At 41.1% G+C, this 14,839-nt stretch overlaps 1 protein-coding gene across 5 annotated transcripts in view; it reads right to left on the bottom strand.

Moving 5' to 3' along the window:
* The window catches only part of fat1a (FAT atypical cadherin 1a), a 209,034-nt gene that overhangs the window by 36,771 nt on the left and 157,424 nt on the right, over nt 1–14,839 (bottom strand). For all 5 annotated transcript variants that reach the window (XM_041204004.1, XM_041203908.1, XM_041204098.1 and 2 more), the window contains exons 11-13: nt 11,165–11,361; nt 8,068–8,221; nt 7,416–7,649 (exon numbers count right to left, since the gene is read on the bottom strand). In XM_041204004.1, coding sequence (XP_041059938.1) covers nt 7,416–7,649; nt 8,068–8,221; nt 11,165–11,361 — 585 coding nt within the window. The remainder of the gene's footprint in view (nt 1–7,415; nt 7,650–8,067; nt 8,222–11,164; nt 11,362–14,839) is intronic.

Genomic DNA, 14,839 nt, shown 5'->3' with positions numbered 1-14,839 from the left:
GGATTATAAATCGTTAGTTAAAAGGCATACAGAGACAGGTAGTAAGGTATATTTTTCTAAGTTACAGGAACATTATTCTTTTAAACTATCAGAATAAACCAATGACATTTCAGTTAAAAAAAATACTTCATCTGTACAGGTTTAGGAATAATACTCCATTCCAGATATCATTTGAGTGAACCTTCTCTGAACTGCTTCTAACATATTTATATCTTATTTTAAATAAGAAGGCCAACACTGTACACAGCACTCCAGATGTGATCTGACCAATGTTTGCTATTTAAAACTGAGTTTTATAGTTTTGAGTTGTCAGTCTTTTAAAGCTGTATTGTTTGAGTTTATTTTAATGACAATCTCTAGCATGGCTAAACAACAATTAACCAGAGACAGTATTTATTTTTATCTCACATAAAGCTCATATTCCTACGTGTGACTGATAATTTTAGTTAAAATGCAGTGAGAGAATCAATCGTGTCAGTGCAATTAACCAAAACATTAATCATAATAATGTTCTGTGCACAAATCAGACTGGGTGCTAAGGGAACAGTGAAGCCCATTAGGCTTCAGCAAAATTTTTAGCAGTTATATAAATGCAGCATAAAATGTTAAGCACGTGTTCCCTAGCATGATGAATTCAACAGCTATTTTATCTGCATTGTTAACTTTCTAGATCTTTTCTTTCTAGATCTTTTTATCAGTATGGTTGATATTATTTCAGTAATAGTTACTCTAACATGCTTGACTTGAACACTTCTAAATTAATTTCAAGAAATTAGTTTTGCCTGAATCTTCCGAACAGCAGCAACAATTAGCAGATTGTTGCTCTGCTCAAAAATTCCCCCACCCAATGCTGCTGCACGTTTCTTCTGGGGTCCTCCCATCCTGGCTTTTACAGAAATATGGAGAGGTAGTCGGGTCGGGGATGTAGTCGAGTTGGGTGAGTGGTCAGGAGACTATACGGTGGTGAGGGGAGGTGTCAGGGATGGGTAATTTGGGGGGCCAGTTGTGGAGTTACCCAGGTATTAGACCAAGTTATGACCTGTCAAACATTTCCAGGTTAACTATCCAGGTAAGTATCGAGGAATTGCTTTGAGTTGGAATCATACGCTGAAGGTCCCGGGAGCTGGGGAATTACCCATTTGAAGTTTAAATCTCTCAGGCAGTTCCCACATAGGTCCATGCCTCAGGACTTCCACAGGATCCCGACGCACATTTTCAGTCATACATCTGATTTTCTTCCTGGAGACCAGCAACATTTGGCCCTTTATGAATAATCTTATCATTAAAGTCTCTGAATGTGTCATATAAAAAAAATTTTGGTGGCATAATTGTTGTTTCTTCATAACTCTCAAAGTAGGGAGTCTGGTCCATTCTAATGCCACTATTTTCTAGACAGAGGCTCCATCCTGACAAAACTTTTAAGAATTCCAATGTTATGTGTATTTGCAATCAAGCTGCTTAACTTTTGTCCTTCTATTACACTCCTGTTAGGGTTACAGCTCAAGCCCAGTGGAGGTGCAAAAGATTTACAAGATTTGTTTGTTTGCCTGGAGTTCTACTTAGTTACTAGACAGAGCTCCAAACTATTTTCCCCAAAGGGCAATGATCATATCCTGTTCATATATGGAGTTGGAACAAATGATGAAGTATTTATGTGCAATCATCTACTGGTCACCTAAGAATAACTCTTGGAAAATTAGGACAAGTAGTAAGCTATTAAACTCCTCAAGCCTGTTCCACCATTCAATTAAATCAAGGCTGATCAATACTGCAGCTCCATTTAATCATCTTTAATCCATATTCCTTGATACCATAATTAATAAAAATTTGTTGATCTCAATCTTGGGGACTCCTTTTGGGAGCCTATTCCACATTTATCTTGCTCTTTGTACAAAAAGTACTTCCCGATTTCACTCTTGAATGGGCTGATTCTAATTTTAAAATTGCACATCCCCGTCTTTCTTTCCCTTGATGGTAACAAGTTTATGCAACCTGATCTCATAATTTAAATCCTTAAGTCCTGGCGTTACAGACTGAAACAGAGGACTGAAATTCCTGACCCCTTCCCAACTGTCTCTAATCAATGAGTTCTTGAGAGGAAGATGTATGTGGTTAATCCAATTTGGCCAATTAGTGTCCTATAGCCCTCCTCCTATTCATGGCAGGAGTCACCAATAATGCCATTAAGCAACAATTATTTACCAATAGTCTGCTTGCTGGCATTCAGTTTGTATCCTACACTTGGCCTAAATAGCCAAGTGGTTATGGTACTGGGTTTGTAACCCCAAGATCAAGAGTTCAAATCTCACAATGGCAAACTATGAAACAATGTAACTTCATCTGAAAAAGATGGAAACAGGTTTACTCAAAAGAGTATCAAGAGTTCATATCTCACAATGGCAAACTATGAAACAATGTAACCTCATCTGTATAAACAGATGGAAACGTGTTTGTACTCGAAAGAGTTACAGCAACTTTTGCTTGGCCTAAATAGTCAAGTGGTTATGGTACTGGGTTTGTAACCCCAAGATCAAGAGTTCAAATCTCACAATGGCAAACTATGAAACAATGTAACTTCATCTGAAAAAGATGGAAACAGGTTTACTCAAAAGAGTATCAAGAGTTCATATCTCACAATGGCAAACTATGAAACAATGTAACCTCATCTGTATAAACAGATGGAAACGTGTTTGTACTCGAAAGAGTTACAGCAACTTTTGCTTGGCCTAAATAGTCAAGTGGTTATGGTACTGGGTTTGTAACCCCAAGATCAAGAGTTCAAATCTCACAATGGCAAACTATGAAACAATGTAACTTCATCTGAAAAAGATGGAAACAGGTTTACTCAAAAGAGTATCAAGAGTTCATATCTCACAATGGCAAACTATGAAACAATGTAACCTCATCTGTATAAACAGATGGAAACGTGTTTTGCTTGGCCTAAATAGCCAAGTGGTTATGGCACTGGGTTTGTAACCCCAAGATCAAGAGTTCAAATCTCACAATGGCAAACTATGGAACAATGTGACTTCATCTGAAACAGATGGAAACAGGTTTGTACTTGAAAGAGTATCAAGAGTTCAAATCTCACAATGGCAAACTATGAAACAATGTAACTTCATCTGAAAAAGATGGAAACGGGTTTGTACTCAAAAGAGTTACAGCTCAGCCATGAGCTAATGAGGTCCTAACGCTGTGTGCTTTGGGATGTTCTGAGGCTGTGAAAGGTGCTATATAAATGCAAGTATTTCTTTGCTTGGCCTAAATAGCCAAGTGGTTATGGTACTGGGTTTATAACCCCAAGATCAAGAGTTCAAATCTCACAATGACAAACTATGAAAAACAATGTAACTTGACCTGAATAGGAACAGATGGAAATGTGTCTGTATTTGAAAGAGTTACAGACCTATTGGGAAAAAGTGACCAAAAACCTCTGTTAAAGAGTGCATTAAAGGGAGAAGTGGAGAGATTTTGCTTGGCCTAAATAGCCAAGTGGTTATGGTACTGGGTTTGTAACCCCAAGATCAAGAGTTCAAATCTCACAATGGCGAACTATGAAACAATATAACTTCATCTGAAACAGATGGAAACGGGTTTGTACTTGAAAGAAAGAGTTACATCTTCGCCCCTCCGTCCTTTAAGGACTGGGGTGTTTTGTTGACCCCTTTAATCACATTTTGATTTAAAGTTTGTAAGTTTCCTTTAAAACTTTGTTCTTGGTTTTACAACTGACCTGAATTAGGGGCTGTGCCTGATTTATCCCAATTTTGTTGATTTGGTTTTCATTTAAAAGATTATCAAGAGTTCATATCTCACAATGGCAAACTATGAAACAATGTAACCTCATCTGTATAAACAGATGGAAACATGTTTGTACTCGAAAGAGCTACAGCAACTTTTGCTTGGCCTAAATAGCCAAGTGGTTATGGTACTGGGTTTGTAACCCCAAGATCAAGAGTTCAAATCTCACAATGGCAAACTATGAAACAATGTAACTTCATCTGAAACAGATGGAAACAGGTTTACTCAAAAAGAGTATCAAGAGTTCAAATCTCACAATGGCAAACAATGTAACTTCATCTGAAACAGATGGAAATGTGTTTGTACTTGAAAGAGTTACAAAGCTTTTGCTTGGCCTAAATAGCCTAGTGGTTATGGTACTGGGTTTGTAATCCCAAGATCAAGAGTTCAAATCTCACAATGGCAAAACGATCAAGAGTTCAAATCTCACAATGGCAAACTATGAAATAATGTAAGGTGCTGGACAGGACTGCTCCGAGTGCTATCTTACCGAGGTCGAGATCTGGTCATAAACCAGCTGATCGCCGCCATGTTGTGGTATCGGCTGGTCACTTTGACCCCTCCCCCGGACTTTGTCACAAGAATCCAGAGATTGTTAGTCGACTACTTCTGGGACAAAAGATTGCACTGGTTCGCTGCCGAGGTTCTGAGTCTCCCGCTTAGGGAGGGTGGTCAGGCGCTAGTGTGCCTACACACACAGGTGGCGACTTTCCGCCTTCAGACCCTGCAGCGATACCTCTACGTCGAGCCTCCTCCTAGATGGTGTGCCCTGACGACGTATTTCTTCCGTCAGGTGCACGGCCTGAATTATGACGTGCAGCTCCTGTTTATAGAACAGCTGGGCCTCGGTGGCTCCTTGCAGGCGTTGCCTGTCTTTTACCAGGACCTGATCAAAGTCTGGAAAGTGGTCGCCTCGCGACGCAGCTCTCCCCCGTCAGGAGTAGCGGCTATCGTCAGAGAGCCGCCGCTCAGGAATCCACCCCTCCGTCCTTTTCAGTGGTTGGCGGAGAGGAGGGCTGTGGCCGCAGGAGTGACCAGGATCGGGGACCTGCTGGGTGGCGGAGGACTGGGCTGGATGCTCCCGCAGGAGTTGGCGCGACACGCGTCTGTGAGTGTCCAGGTCGCAGCGGATGCCATCCAAGACCTGAGAACGGTTGTGCTCGGACCCGACATTATTTTGGGTCTTGAGGTGGCCCAGGTGCGCGGTGGTCTTCCGTCTGAACGTTCCCCTGTTCGGACAGAATTCCACATTGGCCCCAAGCCCCGAACCCTCCCTCGGGTGCTGGTGCCCCGCAATATGAGCCGCCTCGGGGACATGCCCTCCGTGCCTTTTGGCACGGCAAAGAGGGGCTTTTTGTATGGACTGCTGCTGCACACCTTCCATTTTCTCGCCCTTGTCCGTCGACCGGACACGCCCTGGCGTGCCTTGTTGCCGTCCGGCGGCGGAGGCCCCCGATGGGAGGCCCTCTACAGAGGTGTCCTCCCCCTTTCTATCGGGGACCTGGGTTGGAGGGTGTTGCATGCAGCAGTCCCCTATAATAAGAGGATGCATAGGTTCACGGACTCTCAGGACACGTGCCCTTTTTGCGGTCTTGTGGAGTCCGTGGACCATGTATACATAGGGTGTTGTAGACTGCACTCCCTTTTTAGTTATTTGAAAAACCTTTTATTGATGTTTTGTTTGCACTTCAGCCCCACGCTCCTGATCTATGGGCACCCGGTGCGGAAGGGGGTTGGGAAGGAGGAGGACCTCCTCGTGAACCTGCTCCTGGGCCTGGCCAAGTTGGCCATTAACAGGTCCAGGCAGCGGGCGATCGACAGGGAAGTCCCGCCCGATTGTTTGTCCCTCTTCCGCGGCTACGTTCGCTGCCGGATGTCCCTGGAGAAGGAGCACGCGGTGTCTGCTGGCACTCTCGAGGCCTTCCATGCTCGGTGGGCACCGCGGGGACTGGGGTGTTTTGTTGACCCCTTTAAACACATTTTGATTTAAAGTTTGTAAGGTTCCTTTAAACTTTTGTCCTTGGTTTTACAGCTGACCTGAATTAGGGGCTGTGCCTGATTTATCCCAATTTTGTTGATTTGATTTTCATTTAAAAGATTATCAAGAGTTCAAATCTCACAATGGCAAACTATGAAACAATGTAACTTCATCTGAATAGCAACAGATGGAAACGTGTTTGTACTCGAAAGATTTACACGCAACTGTCACTATAAAAAAGTTTCAGTTTGTATCCTGTCAGAGTCACATGGTTCCAAGATCCTCCCAAAGCAATAATCAAGGCAGAGACACAAGACTGAATGCCAGATGAGGGGCAGAAATAACTATTCTCACATCAAGGCAGCATCTAACAGGGTACACTTCGAAGGAGCTCTATAGAAACTGGGGTGAGTGGGAGGTGGGCGTTAAGGGGAAAACTATTCAGAAGCTCTATCTCATTGCTACAGAGTTAAAATCCTGGAATTTCCTATCTAATGAAGTACAATCATCACAAGGGCTGAAGCAGTTTAAGGAGAACATCTACAACCACCTTGTCAGGGTAACTATAGGCTGAATTTAATGGAGCCCGCCAGAGCATCTAGGCAGGTGAACCAGGAGAATCAGGCAGGAGCACCCATATCAGATTCCCAGCATCCGGAAAACTGTCCTCAATTAAGTTGGGGGTGGGAAGGTCCCGACGCAGGAATCCCACCCGCCAATAACGGGATGCCAATTAGGCTCATTAATGAGCCACTTGAGAGCAATTATACCTGAGCACACCAGGATTTAGTGGTGACTCAGGATATTAATTGGACTTGCGCGGCTCTCCTGTGCCTCCCAAAGGTTGTCCAGCAAACTTCATCAGGTTTGCCTGCGGCCTCATAAAGGAGGGTCCCTTGTTGTCAGGGACTCAGTGCCCACATGAGAAACCCGGCATCAGGAAGGAGTTTGGGGGTGCTCTGCTGAAAGCCACCTCCTGCCCTTGCCTCTGATCCCCCTGCACCCCCCATCCGGCAGCCCTCTTCTGACTCTGGTGCAAGGATCCATTGGCAATCCTCAGACTGTGCTTTGAAGCTTTATTGGCAGCAGCCATTACTCCCAGTGGCACTGCTGGTACTGGAGAGCTACCAGCTTCCAAATGTCCGGCAGCTCTCGGGCTGGATTTTCCACTCTACTGGGGGCTTGATTGCATGTAAGGTCCAATGCTAGCCAGTTAGATGCTTGAGGGCATTTAAATAGCATCAGGCCTCCCCATGAAAGCAACTCAGGATCCCCCATCTCTTGCTCTAAATCCCGACCTAGGGATTTATAAGTAATGTAACCTGGCCACAACTCAAGCTAAAACGCTTCATTTACATGAAGGACTCCTGCATTGAAGCCTTATTTAAAAGTGTGTAATTCGTTTGGCACATCATTTAGTATCTTCCTTTGAAGATTACTGATTTTTCTTAAGTGTATTTACGAGTCAGGACTTCCAATGACTGTATTCTCAACACCAGGAATTTGTATTTTCTCAATTTCCGACTGGGACTTTCATTGTAAAGTACATCCAGTAACAACTTATAAATTTGCTTAGCTTTGGAGGACTGCGTTGTAAACAGGAGTGGTTATTTGGTACCACTGGACTACATCTTACCTGTATCTGGATCAGTGGCTTGAACTCGCGTTAGCAGTGTTTTATTAGCTGTGTTTTCAAAGACAGATACAGTGTATGGATCAGATGAAAATATTGGTGCATTATCATTCACATCTTCCAGTATTATAACAACATCAGCCTGGCAGAAGCGACCTCCTCCATCAGTGGCTCTCATCAATAGGTTATAAACCGCATGTTGTTCACGATCAAGTGGAGCTGAAGTTTTCAATTCACCTAATTATTTAATGAAAATACAAGTTATTTACAGAACTGTTTATCAGATGATAAGTTTTACATTTTCTGGATATTAATATTTGATATTCATCTGCTTTCAAGAGATTTTAGAACTCAAAAGCTATTCAGTTTAATATTTCCTGGTTAGCTGACAAATATCATTTAGCAAATTTATAACGTATACCTAACAATCCATAAGTCTTTGGCATGAACGTTGTCACATAATTACAATTATATATTGAATGAAAGTAACTTTCCAGAGATTGAGATTAAGAGTAACATTAATCAATCCAACTGTGCAAAGGTGACACTTTATAGTGAACCCTTGCAAAGTGTGATGGATGCCCTAAATCGTATCAACTATGCAAAATGGAAAGTATGATACCTTACTATGGCAGAACAGTATGAAAATTCTCACCAGTGTCTGGATCTAGTCTGAATTTCTCTGCACCAGTTCCATGGAGTGTGTAAGTGATTTCAGCATTTGAACGGATATCTGCATCTTCAGCCAACACCACAAGGATTAGTTTGCCAGAAGGAACATCCTCTGCAATGGTCTCAGTGTATAATGTCTAAAAAGAAAAATAATATGCAATATTTTTTTGAGTTTTCATTTCACATTCCCCATTCTCCAAAAACCTCAAAATAGACAGATGATAAACACGTGGATGAAGGATGTTGCGGCAATGTATCATGATATTTTAAAGATCCACTGTTAACTGTGAAAATCTTTTAACAAACCACTAAATCAACTATATTGCGTCACTTTTCATTTATTGCTACTGTGCTATCAATCTTTTTCATCTCTTGCCACTTAATATACCATCACCTGACGACTGTCCCTGGTGCATTAGAACTGAAGATATTATTGTAACACAACAGCAATTTTTAATACCATTAGATCTCCCATGGCATTACGCCACGTGAGTTGAAACCAAGTTTCAAGGTCAAGTGGCATTGAAGAGTGGGGAGAATTGGACTACAATGTGATTCAGTTCTTACTTTAAAGACACACACAGTCTGTCCTTATTTTTCATATTTTTATTATGAATTTTATAATAGCAGTTGCTTAAGTAAACACAACCCGCTATAGTTAGACCCTCCTGGAAGTAATGTCATTGATTAGACGATGAGTATAATTACTGTATCATAAAGTTTCTGGTACAAATATATACAGGAATTGAAAATGGAGAAAGTTGGCAGCAAGTGGGTATAGGCACAAGATATAATCTATATTGTCTATTAAGAAATAATATAATTTGATATAGTTGTATAACCTAAAGCTAAGATAACCTTTTGTATCAACCTTCATAAAATTCTGTTCATCTGCTTTAATTGTATGTGCTGGAAAACAGCAAACAAATTTTTAACAATGATCAATATAAAGTAATCCACCTGAAAAAGGAAACTACAGAAGTGTAGATTTATGTTGCTCGTTCACCTTTTGCTGAAATGTGAGGTTGATTTCAACAAAGCTAAGTAAGTACCACACTATATCTCAAAAATGTTTGATCAGAAAGTGAAGCAAGGCAATTAGAATCTTCCATGTGTTGCCTTTGGAATATGGTGTACAATTTGGGTACCTACCTTCTAACGGACATGATGGATTGGAACAGGATTAGAGACAAGGACGAAGGAAGATTATTAAACTTAGCATTTCAATTATAAGGGTTGATCTTACTTTCATTGAAGATTGTTGAGGAGTGCTGATAATGTAGAAGAGAGTGAAGGAAGCATTTTTGCACGCAAATGAAATCGAGGAGCCTCAAGTGAAACTACAAATAATGAGAATTTTATTTCATGGATATGGGGATCAGGCGTGCAGAAAAAGCTTTAATATTTAGCTAATTAACGTCTTTAAAAGTAAATCTGGAGAAATATCAGGTAAGGAAAAGGATTCAAGTTGATGATACAGCATAAATGAGGGAAGAAATGTCTTAAAGGGCTGAAAGAACTTCTTGCACCTTTTTTTTCTAATTATTTCAGAGGTGTGAGTGTACATGCCCTCGAGGCATGAGATTGATCAACGATCAGAACATTTTTCTGACCTTCTCTATCACTTGGCAGGGTAAAGTGGATTTAAGAATTGCAATATTTTCGTGTCACATTGTATTTTGTGCCTCCCATCATTATTGCCTCAGCAATGGTGAACATAAGTGGTTTATATGACAAATAGCCAGCATTGCTAGGCATAGAGAAATGCCAAAGAGAGTTTCAATGGCCACAACTGCAGTTTCATGGAAAAAAGAGGTTTTGAATCTTATGGCAGTCCCTTTAAGGATTCAACTGGCTTAGGTAATTAAAACTCACTGAAGCCTGTTTGGTACCCAGTACACTTCCTGTACAATCTAGGCGCAGCAGATTACAATGCAGAATGTGGAATCTAACCCAGGTTTTTAACGAGAGAAACAGGCTGTCATGATTCAATTTCTCCCCTTAGTATAAAAATCAATTGATAGCAAGCACTAATTTGACCAAAATAACTTTACCAAAATTAAAACAATTAAATCTCTGACTAATCATATTGATAATTTTTTTGTGGCTAATTCAAACTTGTAAAATTAATAGGAATGATAACAGCTGACCAATAATTCAACACAAGAGGAATCACAAATTTTTCTACTGAGAGAAGAACAGTGAAATGGAGCTATTTATTGAGAAAAAACATGGCCATTAATTTGGAGCCATGAGTCAATCTGCACAGGAGCAAAGAAGGCGTGAAGGATCATAAAGCTGTCAATATGCTACAAGGAACATAAGTTCCTGTAAATGTGCTCTGTGTGGTTTATGCCACTGGTTAATGCATCTATCTTAACATACTTGGACAGTAAATGCGCAAGAGATTTTTTTGGTTGTTTTTGTCACATGTCATTAGCTTTCCATGAATCCTATCCAGGGTCTTGTTTACAGAAAAATGCACAACTGAGCGACACCATCTGCTTGAAACACATGATTTCTGTTATTTGGCCAGATTTGATATCCTCCTGCAATCTCTTAAAGGCTGAATTTACATTGTCTAATTTCCTTCATTACTATTTCTACAAAGACAAGGTGAAGCTGCATAAGCATATGAGAGAGAAAGGAATATAAAGATACATTGATGGGGTTAGATGGAGAGAGATGGGAGGAGGCTCATGCAGAATATTAATAGCAGCATGGACCTACTGGGCTGAATGGCCTGCTTCTGTGCTGTAAATACTTTGCAACTTGGCAATGCTCCTCTAACCTTCAAAAAATAAGGAATTAATGATAATTTTATTGTGCAAACACCTAACATGCTTGCATCAGATTGTTTTTTTTATTCGCGCATGGGATGTGGGCTGTCTAGGCCAGCATTTATTGCCATCCCTAACTGCCCTCATTTAGAGGGCATTTATTTTTAAAGAGTCAACTAGATTGTTCTCTCTGCTCTTTTAGCTCTTTAGTTAAAATAATGGAGAAAGGAATTTGATGCAAACATGTTAAGCATTTGTATATTAACTTCATACAATAATTCCTACATGCCTAATACTCACCTTTTCACATATAGGGCTATTATCATTTGCATCAAGGACTTTAACTTCTACTATTGCTTTGGCCACTAAAGTCCCATCAGTAGCTGTAATGTTTAAAAGGTAATGATCTTTCTTTTCTCTATCCAAAGGTTTTCTGACATAAACCTTCCATTCATTCTGAATGTGTTCAATTGCATATTGTCCCAGAGGATCTCCTCCTGAAAATTAATTTAAAATTGCCATTAAACAACATACGATCTTATTTACAAACAAGGGAGAACACAAACAATACTACTGCTTAATCACTAGCATTTGTATTTGATAGAAATCAAAGGAAAAATTTTGAACCATATTGAAAACATTTCTGAAACATCTGCTGCTGTATAAATCTGTCAGCAATCAATCTGGTTGAATAGCACTGGACTTTCAGAGGATCATGTTTCAGCAACTGAGCCTCCTTAAAACTTTATTTTGGGGTAATAATGCTTCTGTCTTCTGATGGTCATCTAGCAACTATTGGCGTTGAAGCCCAGATATTGAATTTCAGCAGGCTATCGGCCATGAGGAGATTCATAAACAAGTCCAACATATCACCAAGCATGTGAATACATGCACTTTCCAATCAGGATTTGAGGTGAGAGGAGACACAAAATAGTGATCAGCAGTTAGACCCTTGAATGAACCTCTATTTCTATATTAGAAATGCAGTATGACAATTGCTACCCTATCCAAGGTCAGCTGTCGCATAGGTTGGGAATCAAGCATGGGCATCTGGTGGACATTGCCAAGTGCTGCATTCACTGCTGCTTTACCTACTTACTATTGGGAAAGGTCCAGTAAACAATATTTGATAAATAAAGTCATCAGAAAAGGCAATCATTTCCATTGCCCAAAATGTGGTTTGGTTTGCTGGTGGTAACATTAAATCATTAAATTCTTAATAGATTTCACATTCTATTTATACTTGAATATAAAAACAGTATTTACAGCTTTAATGCTAGCTGGTAATGATTTCCCAATTTTAGATTCTGACTATAGTCTCTGTAGAGACTAAAAACTAAACAAACTCTTCTTGCCAGCTTGTGACTGTGGGCTGAGGCTAGTAACAATAAAATAAAACATTGAATAGAATTATTTAAACCTAGGGGGCACACCATGAAAAGGGACGTAAAGTTGAATCATTTTATCTGGCCAAATTCCTTGTAGTAAAAGATACAGCTCTTCGTACATGGTTAATCACTGACATATTACTGCCCATGCAAATGAACTTTGCTTCCCATCAAAGCTCTCTGTACAAATCAATTACAATTCATCAGTAACTCCCCCTACACTTTGTCTCAATAATGTACTTTCAATTGGGAGAGCTCCAATAAGCAAAACTCAATAAGTAATCAGAAAAGGCTAACAGGCTAACCTTTGCAGCATCAATCCAATTTAGCTTAACATCGCCAGTGAAATATAAAAATATCTCTACACAACATAAACATTGAATTTCATTACATCAAGTGGATACCAGTGGAACAAGAATTATTTTGCATTATTCAAAACAGAATTCATGGAAATGTAAATAACAATTATTTCCAAACAAGTGATGAGGTTAATGGCCCTAATGCTAAGTACTTCTATGACCATCTGCCATTTTATCATTTTGGCAGCAATTTATAATGCGATGAAGAAATCCATACTTTCATCTCAAAGAAGGTTCACTGTTATGCAAATATGTCTAGAAATTTAACCAACAATCACAAAAATGATCAGTGGGGAAACGAGTGTTTATATTTTGGAAGGAACAGTTCAAACAATATAACTACAAAAATGCTGTAACAGGTGGAATTTTGCCAAATTTCCAATTCATTTTTTAACTATATCATATTTCAGAGACCCATCAAAGGTAAAATGAAATTCCTAGCATTCTTTTATTCTGTCACAAATAATAGAACTAAAGGGGTAAAACATTTGTTAAAGCCTGTTTTTGGGCACAGGCACAATTCACAACCTGCTTCCGTTCAGGGAGGTAACATGCTAGCTTGTTGCTGCCACCTCATTTACTTGAGGGTAATGCTGGCTAAAGCCGGCCCATGCTGCTGGCTGCTTGAGTGTCCTGTAGGGGACCAAACAGTGTGCGCTCTTATCATGTGCTCCTCTTAAAGGCAGTCAGCCCCTCTTAAGAGCAAGGCTTACTCAGTGGAAGGGAGCTGCAGCTGATTGCTTGTGCTGACACTGGCTATAAGAGGGAGGTGCACAAATGGAGTCCATAGGAGAGAGAGAGAAAGAACGAGAACTCCTAGGTTCAGAAATGTGGTGGTGGAGGTAATATAAGGATAGAAATTATTGTGCTGGAGAACAGGGGACTCTGTTCTCAAACACTCATCAGGAAATGGCAGCAGGTGGCCAGGGAGGTCAACACCCAGAGTCTGGCTCTGAAGACCTGGCAGCAGTGCTGCAAAGTTCAATGGCTGTCAAGGTCAGTGAATGCACCTTCAAAGGACATCTCCTACCCACCACACTACCAATCTCTCATGCTCTTGATGCACTACACTTTCATTGTTTACCCATCAGCAATCTCTAAAAATCAGGACACAGGTCTAATATTCAGGTACGCTACTTCATCCTCACAGATATTCCAATGATGTCAACCTCAAACCCAGCTTCGCTTCTTCATACCTCCAGCTATTCAGCTATGGAAAGCACATCACTCAAACAAAGTACAACAGAGTTGATAACATTTTCCCCTCTCTGTTTCAGGGCAAGGTGGGCCATTACTGCTGGGAGCAGAACAGAACTGGTGGGTTACAAGGATACCTGAGCTCTGCAGAAGAGATGGTTTTCTGCATCATGGGTCTGGCTGCAACACAGCCCCTGGCAACCAACATCGCTGAGAACATTGACATGACAGCATGTTCCTACCTTGTGCCCCTTCTCAAATTCAACCTCACCCATGTGTGCAAGCTGCTGAGATGTGACCATGGACCTCTTGCTTTCCAAACTCTCACACTCCCCCTTCCCTCACTCAATTTTTCCCTTTTATATTTTTCGTTTTCCCAGGATTTGCTGCCTTTCCAGCCACAGGAGCCCCAAGGTGGAGGTGGGGGGCAAGAGGGGGAGAGAGAGAGAAAGAGGGGGTGGGGTGGGGGGGGGGGAGTGAGGGTTGGTGGGGGGGTGAGTAAGAAGGGGAGTGGGGGCAGTGAGAGAGGGAGAGAGCAAAACCATAGCACTGATGAAGAGAACTGATCGTTTGATATGACACTTGCACCTACCAGCTCAGATACTGGCACTGAACTTACCTTGGAGGCTAGTACAGAGTCAAAATCTGAATGTAGTGAGTCACTGAGCACAAGTAGGCTGCAGCAAGGCCATTGATAAAGGATCTTTCATGTGCCAAAGGGTTTAACAAGTGTGGGGTCACAGTCAGGTTCTGTGGCAAAGGACTCAAATGAGGACTCTGGGCAGCATAAAGGAGAATGCGGATGAGGAAAGACACTGAAATGCTGGGTGCATTGGCAAGCCTGCCAAACAGCCTCCTGCCATGATCAAAAGGCATGTAGAAGTCCAACCCCATCTTGGAAGAAGGCACCAAATGGAGCTTCTCCTCTCTGCAGCCCCTGCACAATCTCCCTGTCATGCTGCAGACCCTGAGGCACTGCAACTGCAGCCCCCATACCTAATCCTTTGCTCTCCTTGTGAAGATGTGACAAA

The sequence above is a fragment of the Carcharodon carcharias genome, chromosome 1 (genome assembly GCF_017639515.1).
Source record: "Carcharodon carcharias isolate sCarCar2 chromosome 1, sCarCar2.pri, whole genome shotgun sequence".
Taxonomy (NCBI): domain Eukaryota; kingdom Metazoa; phylum Chordata; class Chondrichthyes; order Lamniformes; family Lamnidae; genus Carcharodon; species Carcharodon carcharias.
The sequence above is the reverse complement of the archived record's forward strand: the minus strand, read 5'-3'. Positions and strand labels throughout refer to the sequence as shown.